This window comes from Rosa rugosa, chromosome 1 (genome assembly GCF_958449725.1).
Source record: "Rosa rugosa chromosome 1, drRosRugo1.1, whole genome shotgun sequence".
Lineage (NCBI taxonomy): Eukaryota > Viridiplantae > Streptophyta > Magnoliopsida > Rosales > Rosaceae > Rosa > Rosa rugosa.
This window is the reverse complement of record NC_084820.1, coordinates 71,603,953-71,618,174: the sequence shown is the minus strand read 5'-3', so window position 1 is coordinate 71,618,174 and position 14,222 is coordinate 71,603,953. Positions and strand designations below refer to the sequence as shown.

The following is a 14,222-nucleotide window of genomic DNA, read 5'->3' as shown; positions in this document are numbered from 1 at the left end:
CCAGCTGATGTCCTACTTGGGTTAATGATTGGCAACGTGCTTATGGCAGCATGTGTGGCCCAAGGATGGTCACTATCAATGAATACCCACAGAACCATATTATATGGAAGCCACCGGCTGTTGGTTGTTTGAAGATGATTTTGATGGGGCATGTGATACAAAAAATGATATTTGTGGCTTGGGTGTAATTTTCAGAGATAATCAAGGTGTAATGAAGGGTGCTATGTCAGTCCCACAAGTTGGGAACCTCCCTCCACGATCTATTGAAGTTCTTGCTCTTCTACATGGACTCAGATTTGCTATGCATGTGGGTTTCACAAACCTAGAAGTTGTAGGTGATGCTCTCACAGTTATTAACACGTTGGAAGATAATGAGGATGATTTGAGTTCTGAGGGACATATTATTGCAGAAGTTAAGTCTTTAATTCAGTCTTTTCATAGTTATAGTGGCCATTTTGTGAAACGGGATGACAATAAATTTGCTCACCGCTTAGCAAAAGAAGCCTTAAAACTTAGTCAGTCTTTCCTTTGTTTAGAGTCGGGGCCTATATGGCTCAATGAGTGCGTCAATATGGACTTTCAGTGTGAAGTCTAGTGTGGGTAACTTTCTAACTTTTCTACCAGGTTGGGGAATAAGTTTAGATTGATACTCCATAACTCATTGTAATCTTTTCATTATTAATGAAGTTCTATTCAGATCAAAAAAAAAAAAACTAGTACCAGAATCTCCTTCAATATCATATATCCCCATTGTAAAATCCCAAGAACAATTCCATGTTCTCCTACGTTGACAATTCCATTAAACAACAAAAAAAGCTCCGATTTTGACTTCACAGCCATGAAATTGAGATCTCTGACATAAAAGACAATTATGATTATGAATGTGTTGGAAACTATCCATGTAGCCAATGCCTCGAGTATACTGAGCTTTTTCTTGGTCAATCACTCACATGAACTCTACAAATCCTTGTCAAAATTCATAAGTGGAGAAATTTCTTTTCTGGTAATTGAATTATGTTTTGTGAACCTTTTGTCCCAAGTCTTCTATAAGCAGTAGATATATTAATTATTCTTTCTGCCTGTAGGAATTGTGGCTATCAGTGTATAATCATTTAATTAATTTCTCCTTCAGGTATTTGGTTGAATGCAATAACATTCTGCCTCAATTGCAAACAAAGCATCCAGAACTTTGTGATAGATTTGGTGGGCTCTTAGCAATGCATATAGATGATCTTCGAGCATTGGCACCTATGTACGAGGCTTTCGAAAACAGAAGAAGTGCGAGAAGATAGAGCTCACTGGGGAACTAATATAACTGGTGACATTTATGGAAGCGGATGGATCAGTGAGATGTATGGATACTCTTTTGGTGCAGCAGAGGTCATTTTATTTGTTTAATCTCTTCTAACCATGTTCTTTTGTTTCCTGGTAACCATAGGATTGATCATAAATTCACAACGCCACCTTAATCATGATCGAGCTTCTTTTCTTGGTGCGCTTTTTTTTTGAAAAGCTTGGTGCTTTTTCTTTTTTAATTGGTATGGTTATCTGTTTTCTTAGGTCGGTCTTGGGCACAAAATAAATGATAACTTGATGATCTATCCAGGATATATTCCACAAGAGGGTGTTGTGTCTATTCTTCTTCACTATGGCTTGCCATTTAGCGTCGGAAATTGGTCCTTAGTAAATTCGATCACCGTCAAGATGGTATTGTTTATGACTGTACGTGGCCGTCGCTTACTTTCCTGAACCTCCTTATCCAAAAGAGGTATGTGTTCCGAGTCCAATAGACAAATAAGTATTCTCTTTAGTATTGGAAACTCTCTTTTATTAAGGAGAAGCCTGCACGTTTCTTTCATGAAGTGTGTTTGCATTAGAGCACATGCACCAATGAGTTGATTGGGTGACTAGTTGGGAGACCGAGCACAATTATGCAATGCAGCGCGCTTATTAATTACCTGACCAATTGGGTGGACCCGTGTGGGGACTACCTGCCCAGGCAGTTCAGTGACCAATTCTTGCTCAAGCAATTGCTCAGACTAATGTTGCTGGGCTCCACAATTTTTACCTGTTGGGAAATTTTGAAATCCTCCTTGCTTTGCAAGAATTCTTTGATTTCAGCTGTTGGATTGAGATCCAACGGCTGTAGTGAAACATCCATTAATTAAATATTCATTACTTTTTTTAAAATAAGATTGTATGATTAATCTAATTATTTAATTAATTAAATTATAAGTTTAATTTGAAGTGTGAATAGTGGATTGGCAAGCAAATTGCCTTTCCTTGGTGCATTGTGTAAACTAGAGACAATTGCCAATTTGGAATTAATAGTAGATTGGTGGTACCAATTTGGTTGGCAAATCAGCAATTGCCCTTGGTTCATGGGTGCATTTAAGAGCAATTCCTGTGCTAATATGTCATCACAGGCACCCTTTAGATAGCCCCTAATTAGTAGTATGGACTTTGGTATTTTTATGCACTACAAGTCATTTTATAATATACACGTGAATTGAGGCTGAACCATACATCCTGAGGTTTTGATCTAAGATATCTCAAAATCATGCACATAGAGGATTCCGTTCAACTGGGTAAAATATAACATTAATTTTTAATTTTTTTTTTCCAGATTAGACTGATGAAACCAGATGCACATAAAAGGCGGGGTCTTTTTTAGAATCTAGAGTGCATTAACACTTTGAATGAGGGACTTTTACTTCAACATGCAGCAAATGGTTGCCCTAAGCCAAGATGGTCAAAATACATGAGCTTTATAAAAAGCAAAATTTTTGCTGAGCTGACTCAACCAAAACTGCTGACTGCTGCCACTTTAGGTATTGAGGAGAAAGGTACAGGCCGTACAGCAGCAGGCTATAGATGAACCTGCGAAGCCATATCCAAAAATCCACACATTATTTTCAACATTGTAAATTTCCTACCTTGTGGTTGCAAATTCCTCATAATTCTGTAAGAGAAAAACAGAGAAGCAACCACGTCTGAAAACTATATGATCAATAAAGAACTAAAACAGGCACTGGGGTTTTAATAAACTAAACTCCGTTCTACATCTCCACTAGCTGTGGAGTCTTATGTCTCTGTGTCAAAGAAGACCAGGCTGCCGCCTCCACGCCCCGGCCCGGAATCTCTTTTATTTTCGTTATTACTATGTATGATTAGGCTACTATCTTCTTCTTTTTGAGAAGAAGATTAGGCAGTAGTAGCTATCTTAGAGGGGAATTAGGCTACTCTCTAAAAAAAGCATCTAAACAAGGAGTCATGCTACATCACATGTACAAAAATGAAATGTTGCTGTTTCACTTTTCAAGTAGCGAATCAATAATACAAGTTTTACTTTTAATAAAAAATTTAATGATATTCTAAAGTATTGAAATTTTAAAACAAGAACCATTAGATTGAAATTTTTTTGTAGTATAACTCATCCAACGAGCTATTTTAACTGCTCTGGTTCTAAAATTTTAATACTCCAAAGTATTATAAATATCAATTTATTTCAATAAAAAGAGTGTTAGCAATCTTTCTCACTAAGAGTTCGCTCCTACTTTCTATTATCAAATTCCAATGTTAATTTGGTATTTTTGTTTAATTTTTCGTGTTTACTATGTACGATTAGAGGCTACTATCTTCGCGATGTGTATATGATGAGTTGATGACTGTCCAAAAGTAGCATCTAAAAACAGAGTCATGGTACACCACATGTTCAATTTTGAAACATTAGAATTTTAAAGTCAAGAATAGTTAGATTGAAAATTATTTATAGTATAACTCATTTAACGAGCTAATTTAACCAGCTCTAAAATTTCATTATTTCAAAGTATTATAAACAACTTCTCATTATAATAAAAAAAGTTCTTCTCACTCACCTTTTGTTCTTACCTTATTTTTCTTTTGTAAGTGTTCCTACTTTTTGTTACTAACTTACTATAAAAAAGTATCAAGCAAATCAATGATCTCCACTCTGATTGACTTCTAAACGATGAGGTCGTGAAATAAACTCTTAACTTAGGAAGGTTGGTTAACAAGATCGCTAGTATTTTTCACTTTTTAGTAATTTACCAAAAACATAGAAAAATGATAGAAACAAAATGGCAGTTCAGCAGCAATAGTGGATCTTCTTCCAGTAGCAATTCATGTCCTTTGTGTTCATCAAAGAACAAGTCCATTAAACTATGCTACCAACTAGAACTGCCTAATTTAATCTCCCTTCAATATTATTATATTACCCCCCATTTGTAAAAATCCCAAAAACAATTCCATGTTCTCCCTACGTTGACAATTCCATTAAACAACAAAAAAGCTCTGATTTTGACTTCACAGCCATGAAATTGAGATCTCTGAGGCAACACCCTTTTCCAATCTGGGCTTGAAATTCATCTCTACAATGATGGGTGGTGGCTTATCATCATTGGTGCTTCTGGTGCTTCTGGGTTTGTGTGTTAATGGCGAGTCGGGTATGCCACCGGGTCGGAGGGTCCATACTCTGTTCTCGGTGGAGTGTCAGGACTACTTCGACTGGCAGACTGTGGGCCTGATGCACAGCTTCAGGAAGGCCCGGCAACCCGGCCCGATTACCCGACTGCTCAGCTGTACCGACGAGGAGAAGAAGAAGTACAGAGGGATGCATTTGGCTCCAACTTTTGAGGTGCCTTCTATGAGTAGGCACCCTAAGACTGGTGACTGGTTAGTCTTGCATTGCAATTCTGTTTGATTTTGGGTTTTGAATTCTGGGTTTGTGGTTTGATTGTTGCTTCATGTGTTGATGGGTTATTTTGTGAGTTCAATTGTGTAGTATTATTGCAAAGAACTGAACTTTTGTGCTTGTGGGTTTGTAAAGTCGGAAACTTTTAGCTGTGACATTGAAGATTAGTGTAGGTTGTGTAAGAAAGAAGATGTTGTATTACTATGAAGAATCTGAGTGTATAAAGTCGAGTGCTGTTCCTTGCTTTTTAAGTTGAGGTTACCAATGTTTATAGCCCAGATGTGGTTGCTGTGATTAACATGACGATGATTTTCCAGCGTGGTTAGTTTGTTACGTTGGAGATTAGTGTAGCCATAATAAAGCAAATTTAAGTTATTAAGTAGGTAAAGTGGTTTAAGAAGGTATTATGTTACTATGAGTAATCACGTACAGAAGAAATATTGTGGTGTAAGAAGTGATATTGTGTTGGTATCCGAGAGTGCTTTCGTTCAGCTATGGGTTAATTACACTGTAGATAGTTGTCATAAACTCTGTTTTTCCTTGATGCAGAAAAGGGAAAAAAGTAACTAAATGTTATTGCTTCACTTTGCAGGTACCCTGCCATTAACAAACCTGCTGGAGTTGTGCACTGGCTTAAGCATAGTAAAGAAGCTAAGAATGTTGATTGGGTTGTGATACTGGATGCAGACATGATCATACGGGGGCCGATTGTTCCTTGGGAACTTGGTGCCGAGAAAGGCTATGCTGTGGCAGCATATTATGGGTATTTACTTGCTTTTTCCTTTCCTCTAAATCATACAACACTAAAACTGAGCAACCAAGTTTTGACATAAAAGACAATTATGATTTATGAATGCCTTGGAAATTATCAATGTAGCCAATGCCTCGAGTATACTGAGCTTTTTCTTGGTCAATCACTACATGAACTCTACAAATCCTTGTCAAAATTCATAAGTGGAGAGATTTCTTTTCTGGCGATTGAATTATGTTTTGTGAACCTTTTCTCCCAAGTCTTTTATAAGCAGTAAATATATTTTGCACTTCATATTATTCTTTCTGCCCGTAGGAATTGTGGCAATCAGTGTATATTCATTTAATTAATTTCTCCTTCAGATATTTGATTGGATGCAATAATATTCTGGCTCAATTGCATACAAAGCACCCAGAATTTTGTGATAAAGTTGGTGGGCTCTTAGCAATGCATATAGATGATCTTCGAGCATTGGCACCTATGTGGCTTTCGAAAACAGAAGAAGTGCGAGAAGATAAAGCTCACTGGGGAACTAATATAACTGGTGACATTTATTCAAGCGGATGGATCAGTGAGATGTATGGATACTCTTTTGGTGCAGCAGAGGTAATTTACTTTGTTTAATCTCTTCTAAGCATTTTCTTTTGTTTCCTGATAACCATAGGATCTATCACAAATTCACAAGGCCACCTCACACTGATAATCATGGAGTTTCTTTTCTTGGTGCTTTTTTTTAATTGGTAATGTTATCTGTTTTTTTAGGTTGGTCTTCGGCACAAAATAAATGATAACTTGATGATCTATCCAGGATATATTCCACAAGAGGGTGTTGTGCCTATTCTTCTTCACTATGGCTTGCCATTTAGCGTGGGAAATTGGTCCTTTAGTAAATTAGATCACCATGAAGATGGTATTGTTTATGACTGCGGCCGTCTCTTTCCTGAACCTCCTTATCCAAAAGAGGTATGCGTTCTGAATCCAATAGACAAATAATTATTCACTTTATTATTGGAAACTCCGTTTCATTAAAGAGAAGCCTGCAGATTTCTTTCATGAGGTATGTTTGCATCAGTCAATCCCTGTGCTAAGATTTCATCATTGGCACCCTTTAGATAGGCATAATTAGTAGTATGAAGAGTCCATTTTGATATTTGTATATGGTATACATGTGAATTGAGGCTGAACCAAACATCCTGAGGTTTTGATTTAAGAAATCTCAAAATCATGCACATAGAGAATCATGTTCAAGGTCTACATATTGGTACGTGGGTAAAATATAACATTATTTATTTTTTCCAGGTTAAACTGATGGAACCAGATGCGCATAAAAGGCGGGGTCTCTTTTTGAATCTAGAGTGCATTAACACTTTGAATGAGGGGCTTCTACTTCAACATGCAGCAAATGGTTGCCCTAAGCCAAAGTGGTCAAAATACATGAGCTTTCTGAAAAGCAAAACTTTTGCTGAGCTGACTCGACCAAAACAGCTGACTGCTGCCACTTTAGGAATTGAGGAGAAGGTACAGGCTGTACAGCAGCAGGTTGTAGATGAACCTGCAAAGCCATATCCAAAAATCCACACTTTATTTTCCACAGAATGCACCCCTTACTTCGATTGGCAGACTGTTGGACTTGTCCACAGTTTTCACCTCAGTGGACAGCCTGGAAATATCACGCGATTACTCAGCTGTACTGATGAAGACCTGAAGCAATATACTGGCCATGATCTGGCCCCAACACATTATGTTCCTTCCATGAGCCGACATCCATTAACGGGCGATTGGTAATTCTATTCTTCTAATATCCTCTTTCCTTCTCCCAGGATGTGGGTTCAACACACTGCTACTCTTGATGGTTATGGAAAAGTTTTCTAAGTTTCACCTTAGCATTAAATGATTTACTTGAAAATTGATCCTTTACCTTACTTGCCTGGCTACTTTAGTGTTAGTTATCATTTGATCAGTTTAGCTCTGCCATCCGATTCTTTCCAAGACATTTTTTGAAGTATCTTCTGCTAAATGCTTTGAAACTCTTTGATATCTGTCACATATTCAGCCAGGACTTTCTTGAAGTATTCCACGAAAATCCCATGTATCTGATTTATTTATTTATTTTTATTTTTATTTTTGGAGGGGGGCTTGGGGAGGATTCTTGATTAATCTATCAAAATATTTCTGGGGAGTTGACATAAATTGATAACTCCAATACGTATTCCAACCCATGACAGAGGTAAAGCTTATTATTTGTTCTTTCTATCAGGTATCCGGCAATTAACAAACCAGCTGCGGTCCTTCATTGGCTGAATCATGTAGATACTGACGCAGAGTACATAGTGATTCTTGATGCTGATATGATTATGAGAGGCCCAATTACACCATGGGAATTCAAAGCAGCACGTGGCCAACCAGTTTCAACTCCCTATGAGTAAGGCTGATGTTTGCTATTTCTAAGACACATGTAATTCTGCGTTTGGCTGCAGTTCTTGCTCTAATTTTGTGCATGTCTTTTTATGTGTTCTGGAGTGAACATTTCTAGATCATAATCAATACAAGGACTTATGTTCATAATCTCTGCATATGCTAGCTATCTTATTGGCTGTGACAATGTGCTCGCAAAGCTTCATACGAGCCATCCGGAAGCCTGTGACAAGGTTGGGGGTGTAATCATCATGCATATAGATGATCTTCGTCAATTTGCTTTACTATGGTTGCATAAAACCGAGGAAGTCCGGGCAGACAGAGCTCATTATGCCACAAATATTACTGGAGATATATATTCATCTGGTTGGATAAGTGAGATGTATGGTTACTCATTTGGTGCGGCAGAGGTAAATTGTTTATACTCTATATAGAAGAGTTTCTGTATTTTTCTTGCAACTCTGTGTGCCTTAGGTTCCCATTAGATCTGGCATAAGAGACCATGCTTTGTGGGTATGTATCAAAGAAAGAAGGGTTTCCTTGCTACTGATAGTGATTCTGTTCCATCTTCTTTTATGCAGTTGAAACTAAGGCATCGCATAAGCAGTGAGATACTGATATACCCAGGATATACTCCTTCACCCGGTATAAAATATAGAGTTTTCCACTACGGTTTGGAATTCAAAGTTGGAAACTGGAGTTTTGACAAGGCAAATTGGAGGAATACTGACGTGGTCAATAGGTGCTGGGCTCAGTTTCCAGACCCACCAGACCCTTCAACACTTGACCAGACAGACAATAACATACTGCAGAGGGATCTTCTTAGCATAGAATGCATCAAGACACTAAATGAAGCATTACGGCTGCATCATGTGAGGCGGAAGTGTCCTGATCCCAATTCCCTGTCCAACTCAAACTCAGATGCAGCAGACGAAGTTGTAGTATCGAGGAAATTTGGCAAGATGAATGTAACTTCTGTTCTAGAAGACAACCATGAGCAAAAGAATCAGTCTCGGGAACTTTCAGAACCTACCGAGACAGATGGGATGTTTAGTTCTGTCAGGTTCTGGGTTATTGCTTTCTGGGCATTCTGTGGCTTGGGCTTCTTGACAGTCGCGTCAGTGTTGTTTTCTGGTCGGAAAGGGAAAGGCAAAAGAGGTAAAAGTTATAGAGTTAAGAGAAGAAATTCAGGTTCAGGATTCATGGATGTTAATGGACGTGACAGGCTTTTACAAGTACCATTATGACATTATTTTTGTGAGGTAACTGTTCAATACTTCTTTTAGAGCTAAGAGGAGACCAAGTTTGTCTTTACCATGAAAGTTACTAAGCCAGACCAAGTTTCGTTCCCAAAGGATAATCAGAATGGTTATTTTAACAATATTACAAAATGTTAAATAGGGTATCATGAAGATGAAGAGGAGGCTGTGTAGCCAGTCATTTCGATATCAATTTGTATTTGCATTCATTTCATAATCAAGTTATATACATGCTTACAAGTTCAACTCTGGCTTCTGATGTGGTGTGTGAGGCTTTCTCCCCAACTTTCTAATTTGTGCTCAAATCCAACCCAAGAGTCTTGGGACCCTATTTTTCGATAAAAGTAGGTTCAGCCGGCGGGGATCCAAATTTGATCCAATCGGTGTCAAAAATGACTTGCTATAATACATGTTTTTTCAGAAATGCGTCATAAGTTTAATACAACTATCCCATGGCTTCCTTAGATATTAGTTAGCACATAATATTCACATTTTCTCGGTTCCTTTTGTGAATTTGTGACATAGTATCTTACAAAATACCTTATTATAACTTACTTTTTTGATATCCAATAGGCAGTGCATGTGATCTGTTCTTCTAACAAAGACTTTTTCATCCGAAATGGAACAAATCCAATTGACCAAAATCAAAATAAATGATAGGGAAAGAAAAAAAGTATGTATGGGTCCAATTAGAACTTTACCAAACCATTCAATTTCAAAACAAGTCTAGTATTTCAATTAGGTATTAAGGTTGGTAAATAGTAATGTTGTAACTACTAGTTGTTCAACCCTTCACATCTCTCTACCCACACTGATCTCAATTGCATACTATACTCCTAAATTGTCATGGTAGATGTTGTAAAACAATCCAATACTTCAACTTAAGTAAAAACAAAATCTCACTTAACCCACCCACCACCTAATCAAAACCCCCCCCAAGATTCAATCTTTGCTTCCATTCCCAACAACTTGGGGAGCAAACTTGTGCTATAAAAAAGTACTAGGTAGGATTAGAGTGAGAGAGTACAGAGCCTAAACTTGTTCAACTTCAAATTTCAAAATGTGCTAAATTTAGCCGTTGAAGGATTCCTTTTGCTTTTGGGACACGTGGGTCCTATAAGCAAACCCCACCTGTCCACTTTGATTTTTGCAGACTCCGAACTCTCATCCTATCTCTCTCTTAGCTTTCTCTCTCTAAAATCCCCAAGGCCTGAGGGGCAGGCCTAAACTTTACCCTAAAACCACTTTTTCGTTTTGAATTTCAAATTCGAAATGTAAACGACCACATTGCATTGCAAGTCTAGTACTCTAGTTTCATAATTTATTAGCAATTTAGGGTTTCCAAGTTTGGATCTTTTTCTCTCAATTAGGAAATTCAATTATGGGAGACTCTACCTGTCTCATGCAACCCTTCTCTTACGCTTCAGGAATCCCCAATGAGGCAATCGAGGTTCGTAATTCCAAAAACCCTAATTTCAATTATGATTCCAGACTAGAATTGGGGCCTAAAGATCATTGCTTTTTAGGGTTTTAGTTACTGGGTTAGTTTGAATTGGGGATTTCTCTTCTGGGTAACTGGGGAAACTTGAATTGCTTAAGCTTATGTTGAATTGGGGATTAAAGATTATTGCTTTTCAGTTTTATAGTTTGTGGGTAGTTTAAATTTGGGGATTTCTCTTTTGGGTCACTAGGGAAGCTTGAATTGCTTAGAGGGGAACCCATTTTTTGTTGCATTGAGGCCTAAAGTTGTATGCTTTGCAGTTTTTGAGTTACTTTTGGGTTTTGGGATTTTGGTTTGTTTATGACTTGAGTGACTTGAATTGTTTACAGGGGAATCCAATTCATGCTCTTGGGCATTCGGTTTCATTTGGGAGGTTTATGACAGATTCATTAGCTTGGGAGAAATGGTCATCATTCTCTCACAATCGATATGTCGAAGAGGCTGAGAGGTATGCTCAACCCGGCTCAGTTGCACAGAAGAAGGCTTTCTTTGAGGCACATTACAAGAAGGTTGCTGCTCAGCGAGCGGCTGCTTTGCTTGAACAAGCGAATGCGGCTGCGAAATCCAACAATGCTGCTCCACCTAAACCCCAAGCCGAGGTCCCAGATCCTCCAAAGTACATGATCTGTGAGCAGGAGCTAAGGGAGAAGGTGAAGGAGCGAAATGGATTTCGTTCGAAAGTTGGAATGGACAAATTCGAAAGCATTGAGATGGTGAAAGTAGCTGAAGAGGAGGCTGAAGACGCACAGAGAGAAGAAGAAGAAGCTGTACTTGTGGATACCAGTGGGTATAACTCAAGCATTGAAATGGAGAACTGTGAAAGAGTGCATCCTATTACTGAATACCCAGTTTGGGAGGAGAACTCTGCAGTGGTTGAACTTTCAACCCCGATGCAAGATGCTGATACCGACAAGGTGGAAAATGTCATGGAGCTCGAGCACAGTGGCACACTTCAGATGGAAAAGCCTCTGTTAAAGGTAACAAAAAACATTGGTTTCCGACCATGGTTTGCAACATTTTACCATAGAAATTTGCTGAAACTGAATTTTTTTTGTTGTTTCAGGAGAGTCGCAGCTCTAATCAAGAAGCTTCATTACCAGCAAAAAAGAAGAAAATTCTTTTTTCGTCAAAGTCATCATCAATGTATCACAAAGCACCTAAGCCCCCAACTTCTCCATCCAAACCCACAGCTTCTTGCTTTCCGAGAAGGGAAGGTAATGCCACTCCATTGCAAAAAGCACCCAAGGCCCCAACATCCCCATCCAAACCCACAGCTTCTTGTTTTCCGAGGAGGGAAAGTAATGCCACTCCATTACTCAAAGCACCCAAACCCCCAACATCTCCAGCCAAACCCACAGCTTCTTGTTTTCCAAGAAGGGAAGGTAATGCCACTCCATTACATAAAAAGCTGTCATCAGCTTCTGAGGAGAAGAAAAGATCTACACCGAAATCGCTCCAAAAGTCGGTCAGTTTTACACCCATCAGAGAGCTCTCTAGATTTACTTCAACAGTCATGAGAAAGATTGAGAACTCAAGAGTTGGTACTAGTTCTTTCAAGACACCTAAAGATTGCCTAACTCTTCCAAAAACTCCAACCACGGTGATTCCCTTATGTCTTTGTGTATTTACAAGATGGTCTCTGAAACTTTGAGATGTTGTCAAATAATGTGAAGCATGCTAAGAAATTTTATCTTTGGTGCTGCAGGTATCTAAGAATGAGGTGCACAAGCATCCTTCAATAACTCCTTGTTCAGAAAAGAGAAGGTAGTTGTCGAATATGTACGGAACAAACAGGCAATCTCTTAAATGTTGAAAAGATAAACTAACTATGACTGATTCTGTTGTTTGGTGAATCACAGGGCAAAAACGCCAGGCGATCCGTCATCAGTCACTGGAGCCAAAACGTTTGGGCCCAAATGGCGCTCAATCCGTACAGAGTAAGTGCATTTTCTTTTGGATACATTTCCTGTCTGTATTCTCATAAAATTTTCCCATTTATATCGTCTACATAGTTAAACCATAACTGATAAGGAAATCAGATAGAAACCGTTGTACATTTTACCAGTCATAATGCATTTTTGTACACAAAAGATGAAATTGCTTAGTTCTGCATGGATGTTGTTTTGAAACTGTATGTAGTTATAGCATTAATAGATCCAACTTAGTATTTAAGCCAACTCATTTTATATTTCAAACATTCTGGAAGTAAGTTCACTTAATGGTTATATGGGTTCAACCTTTAGAGTGGAGTTAAGAGACTTTTAAGTTCTTATGATTTTTTGTCTCCCAATTTGGCCAGTTGCTCAAAAATTTTGAGTGCCTGCAGAAACAAAGCGCAATCCCCATTTTCATCTGCCTCTTTCAACTTAAGAACTGAAGAACGAGCTGCAAGTAGAAAGAAGGCAAGCCTTTGCTTTTGTTCTTTTCTAGATATATGTTCCCGAACTACAATCAAATCTATTATGTACGAGCTACTGTATATGTGTAAAGTACTTATGGATGTCAATACTTCATTGCTTTCAGAAGCTCGAAGAAAAGTTCAATGCTGATGAGGCACAACAAGTGCAGGTAAAAGGACCTAAATCATCACTAAACATCTTTAAATCCTTGTCATCTTTTGTTTGTTCACTACAACTTGTCGATACACTAATCTCCATCCTTTAAGCAGGAGAAAGCAGAAATAGAAATTCGAAAGTTCCGTCAAAGCCTTTGCTTCAAAGCCAGGCCACTGCCCAATTTTTATAAAGAAAGAAAAGCACCACCCAATGACGAGATAAAGAAGGTATGTTAGTTATTCATGCTACATTGTGGACTGTGACAACTATACTCTTCCAGTTCCATGTTTACCAAGTTCCAGGTCTCATTATAGATCAGTCATATATTAGAAATAACAACGTAGTAGAGAACAATACCAGAAAGTCGCTTTTTATTGTACATCTTATCAAATGCTTTCTTCCTACAGGTTCCGGTGACTAATTCACAGACAGTAGGGAAAAAGCATAGTCCAAGAGGCGCAATCTCTGTACCTCCTAATGAGCCTTCAATCAAGAGTAGTGGCTCCAAGCATGCACAGATCCAAGGAAGGAATAAGGAAACCCCAACTTGTTCTCTCATTACACGAGCCTTAAAGACCGTTCATGAGAACACATCTCCAAATATTCAGTCCTCCTGAGCTTAAGCAACTTTACTTTAGAGATAGGGCTGATGGCACCTCATACTAAAATGGATTTGCCAGACCAAGGAAGTATGCATAATGATTTTGAGCATATTCTTGCTTGTGGTATGAAGTGTATTGTAGACATAAATTTTACGTTGTAAAATCTCTTAGTTTCCTGTACTAATAGTTTTTGTCAGTCTAGGACTTGTATTAGTTGTGGAAGCCAGCAATAATGTGGAAGCTTGCCATTTGGATATAGGATCTGGCATCTCCTCATTTGGCAAGAAAACTAGGAGGTATTACACACCACTCTTTGTCGACGAGCATTTATGTGTTTGAAATTGACTTTAAGGATTGCGAAAATGAGATTCTAAAATTTAAATTCATGTGTTCATATTAAACTGGCCGGGCTGCAACATTTCATA

The 14,222-nt window shown here is 38.2% G+C and overlaps 2 protein-coding genes across 3 annotated transcripts; both read left to right on the top strand.

Moving 5' to 3' along the window:
- Positions 1-4,067: 4,067 nt before the first annotated feature.
- On the top strand, positions 4,068-9,385 carry LOC133726685 (peptidyl serine alpha-galactosyltransferase). Its single transcript, XM_062154282.1, has 8 exons — positions 4,068-4,695; positions 5,307-5,477; positions 5,828-6,071; positions 6,228-6,428; positions 6,765-7,246; positions 7,723-7,887; positions 8,047-8,290; positions 8,462-9,385. Exons 1-8 carry the CDS (start codon positions 4,397-4,399, stop codon positions 9,125-9,127), a joined length of 2,472 nt encoding a protein of 823 aa, XP_062010266.1. The 5' UTR covers positions 4,068-4,396; the 3' UTR covers positions 9,128-9,385.
- Positions 9,386-10,289: 904 nt separating this feature from the next.
- LOC133726684 (protein WVD2-like 7) lies at positions 10,290-14,183 on the top strand. 2 transcript variants are annotated; one of them, XM_062154281.1, is made up of 9 exons: positions 10,290-10,589; positions 10,970-11,617; positions 11,704-12,240; positions 12,346-12,404; positions 12,500-12,577; positions 12,967-13,042; positions 13,164-13,208; positions 13,309-13,422; positions 13,603-14,183. In XM_062154281.1, the coding sequence occupies exons 1-9, from the start codon at positions 10,521-10,523 to the stop codon at positions 13,810-13,812; spliced, it is 1,836 nt and encodes a 611-aa protein (XP_062010265.1). In that variant the 5' UTR covers positions 10,290-10,520; the 3' UTR covers positions 13,813-14,183. The 2 variants fall into 2 exon arrangements, with proteins under 2 accessions (XP_062010265.1, XP_062010264.1); XM_062154280.1 differs by having other exon boundaries at positions 12,940-13,042.
- The last annotated feature ends 39 nt before the right edge of the window (positions 14,184-14,222 follow it).

What these genes read in the sequence shown, in the direction of transcription:
- LOC133726685 (XM_062154282.1), top strand. Translation starts at nt 4,397, where the DNA reads ATGATGGGTGGTGGCTTATCATCATTGGTGCTTCTGGTGCTTCTGGGT. An exon ending in CATCCATTAACGGGCGATTG is followed by an intron (nt 7,247 to 7,722) that starts GTAATTCTATTC and finishes TCTTTCTATCAG; the next exon opens with GTATCCGGCAATTAACAAAC. An exon ending in CCAGTTTCAACTCCCTATGA is followed by an intron (nt 7,888 to 8,046) that starts GTAAGGCTGATG and finishes TGCATATGCTAG; the next exon opens with CTATCTTATTGGCTGTGACA.
- LOC133726684 (XM_062154280.1), top strand. Translation starts at nt 10,521, where the DNA reads ATGGGAGACTCTACCTGTCTCATGCAACCCTTCTCTTACGCTTCAGGA. An exon ending in TGGAAAAGCCTCTGTTAAAG is followed by an intron (nt 11,618 to 11,703) that starts GTAACAAAAAAC and finishes TTGTTGTTTCAG; the next exon opens with GAGAGTCGCAGCTCTAATCA. An exon ending in CCTTGTTCAGAAAAGAGAAG is followed by an intron (nt 12,405 to 12,499) that starts GTAGTTGTCGAA and finishes GGTGAATCACAG; the next exon opens with GGCAAAAACGCCAGGCGATC.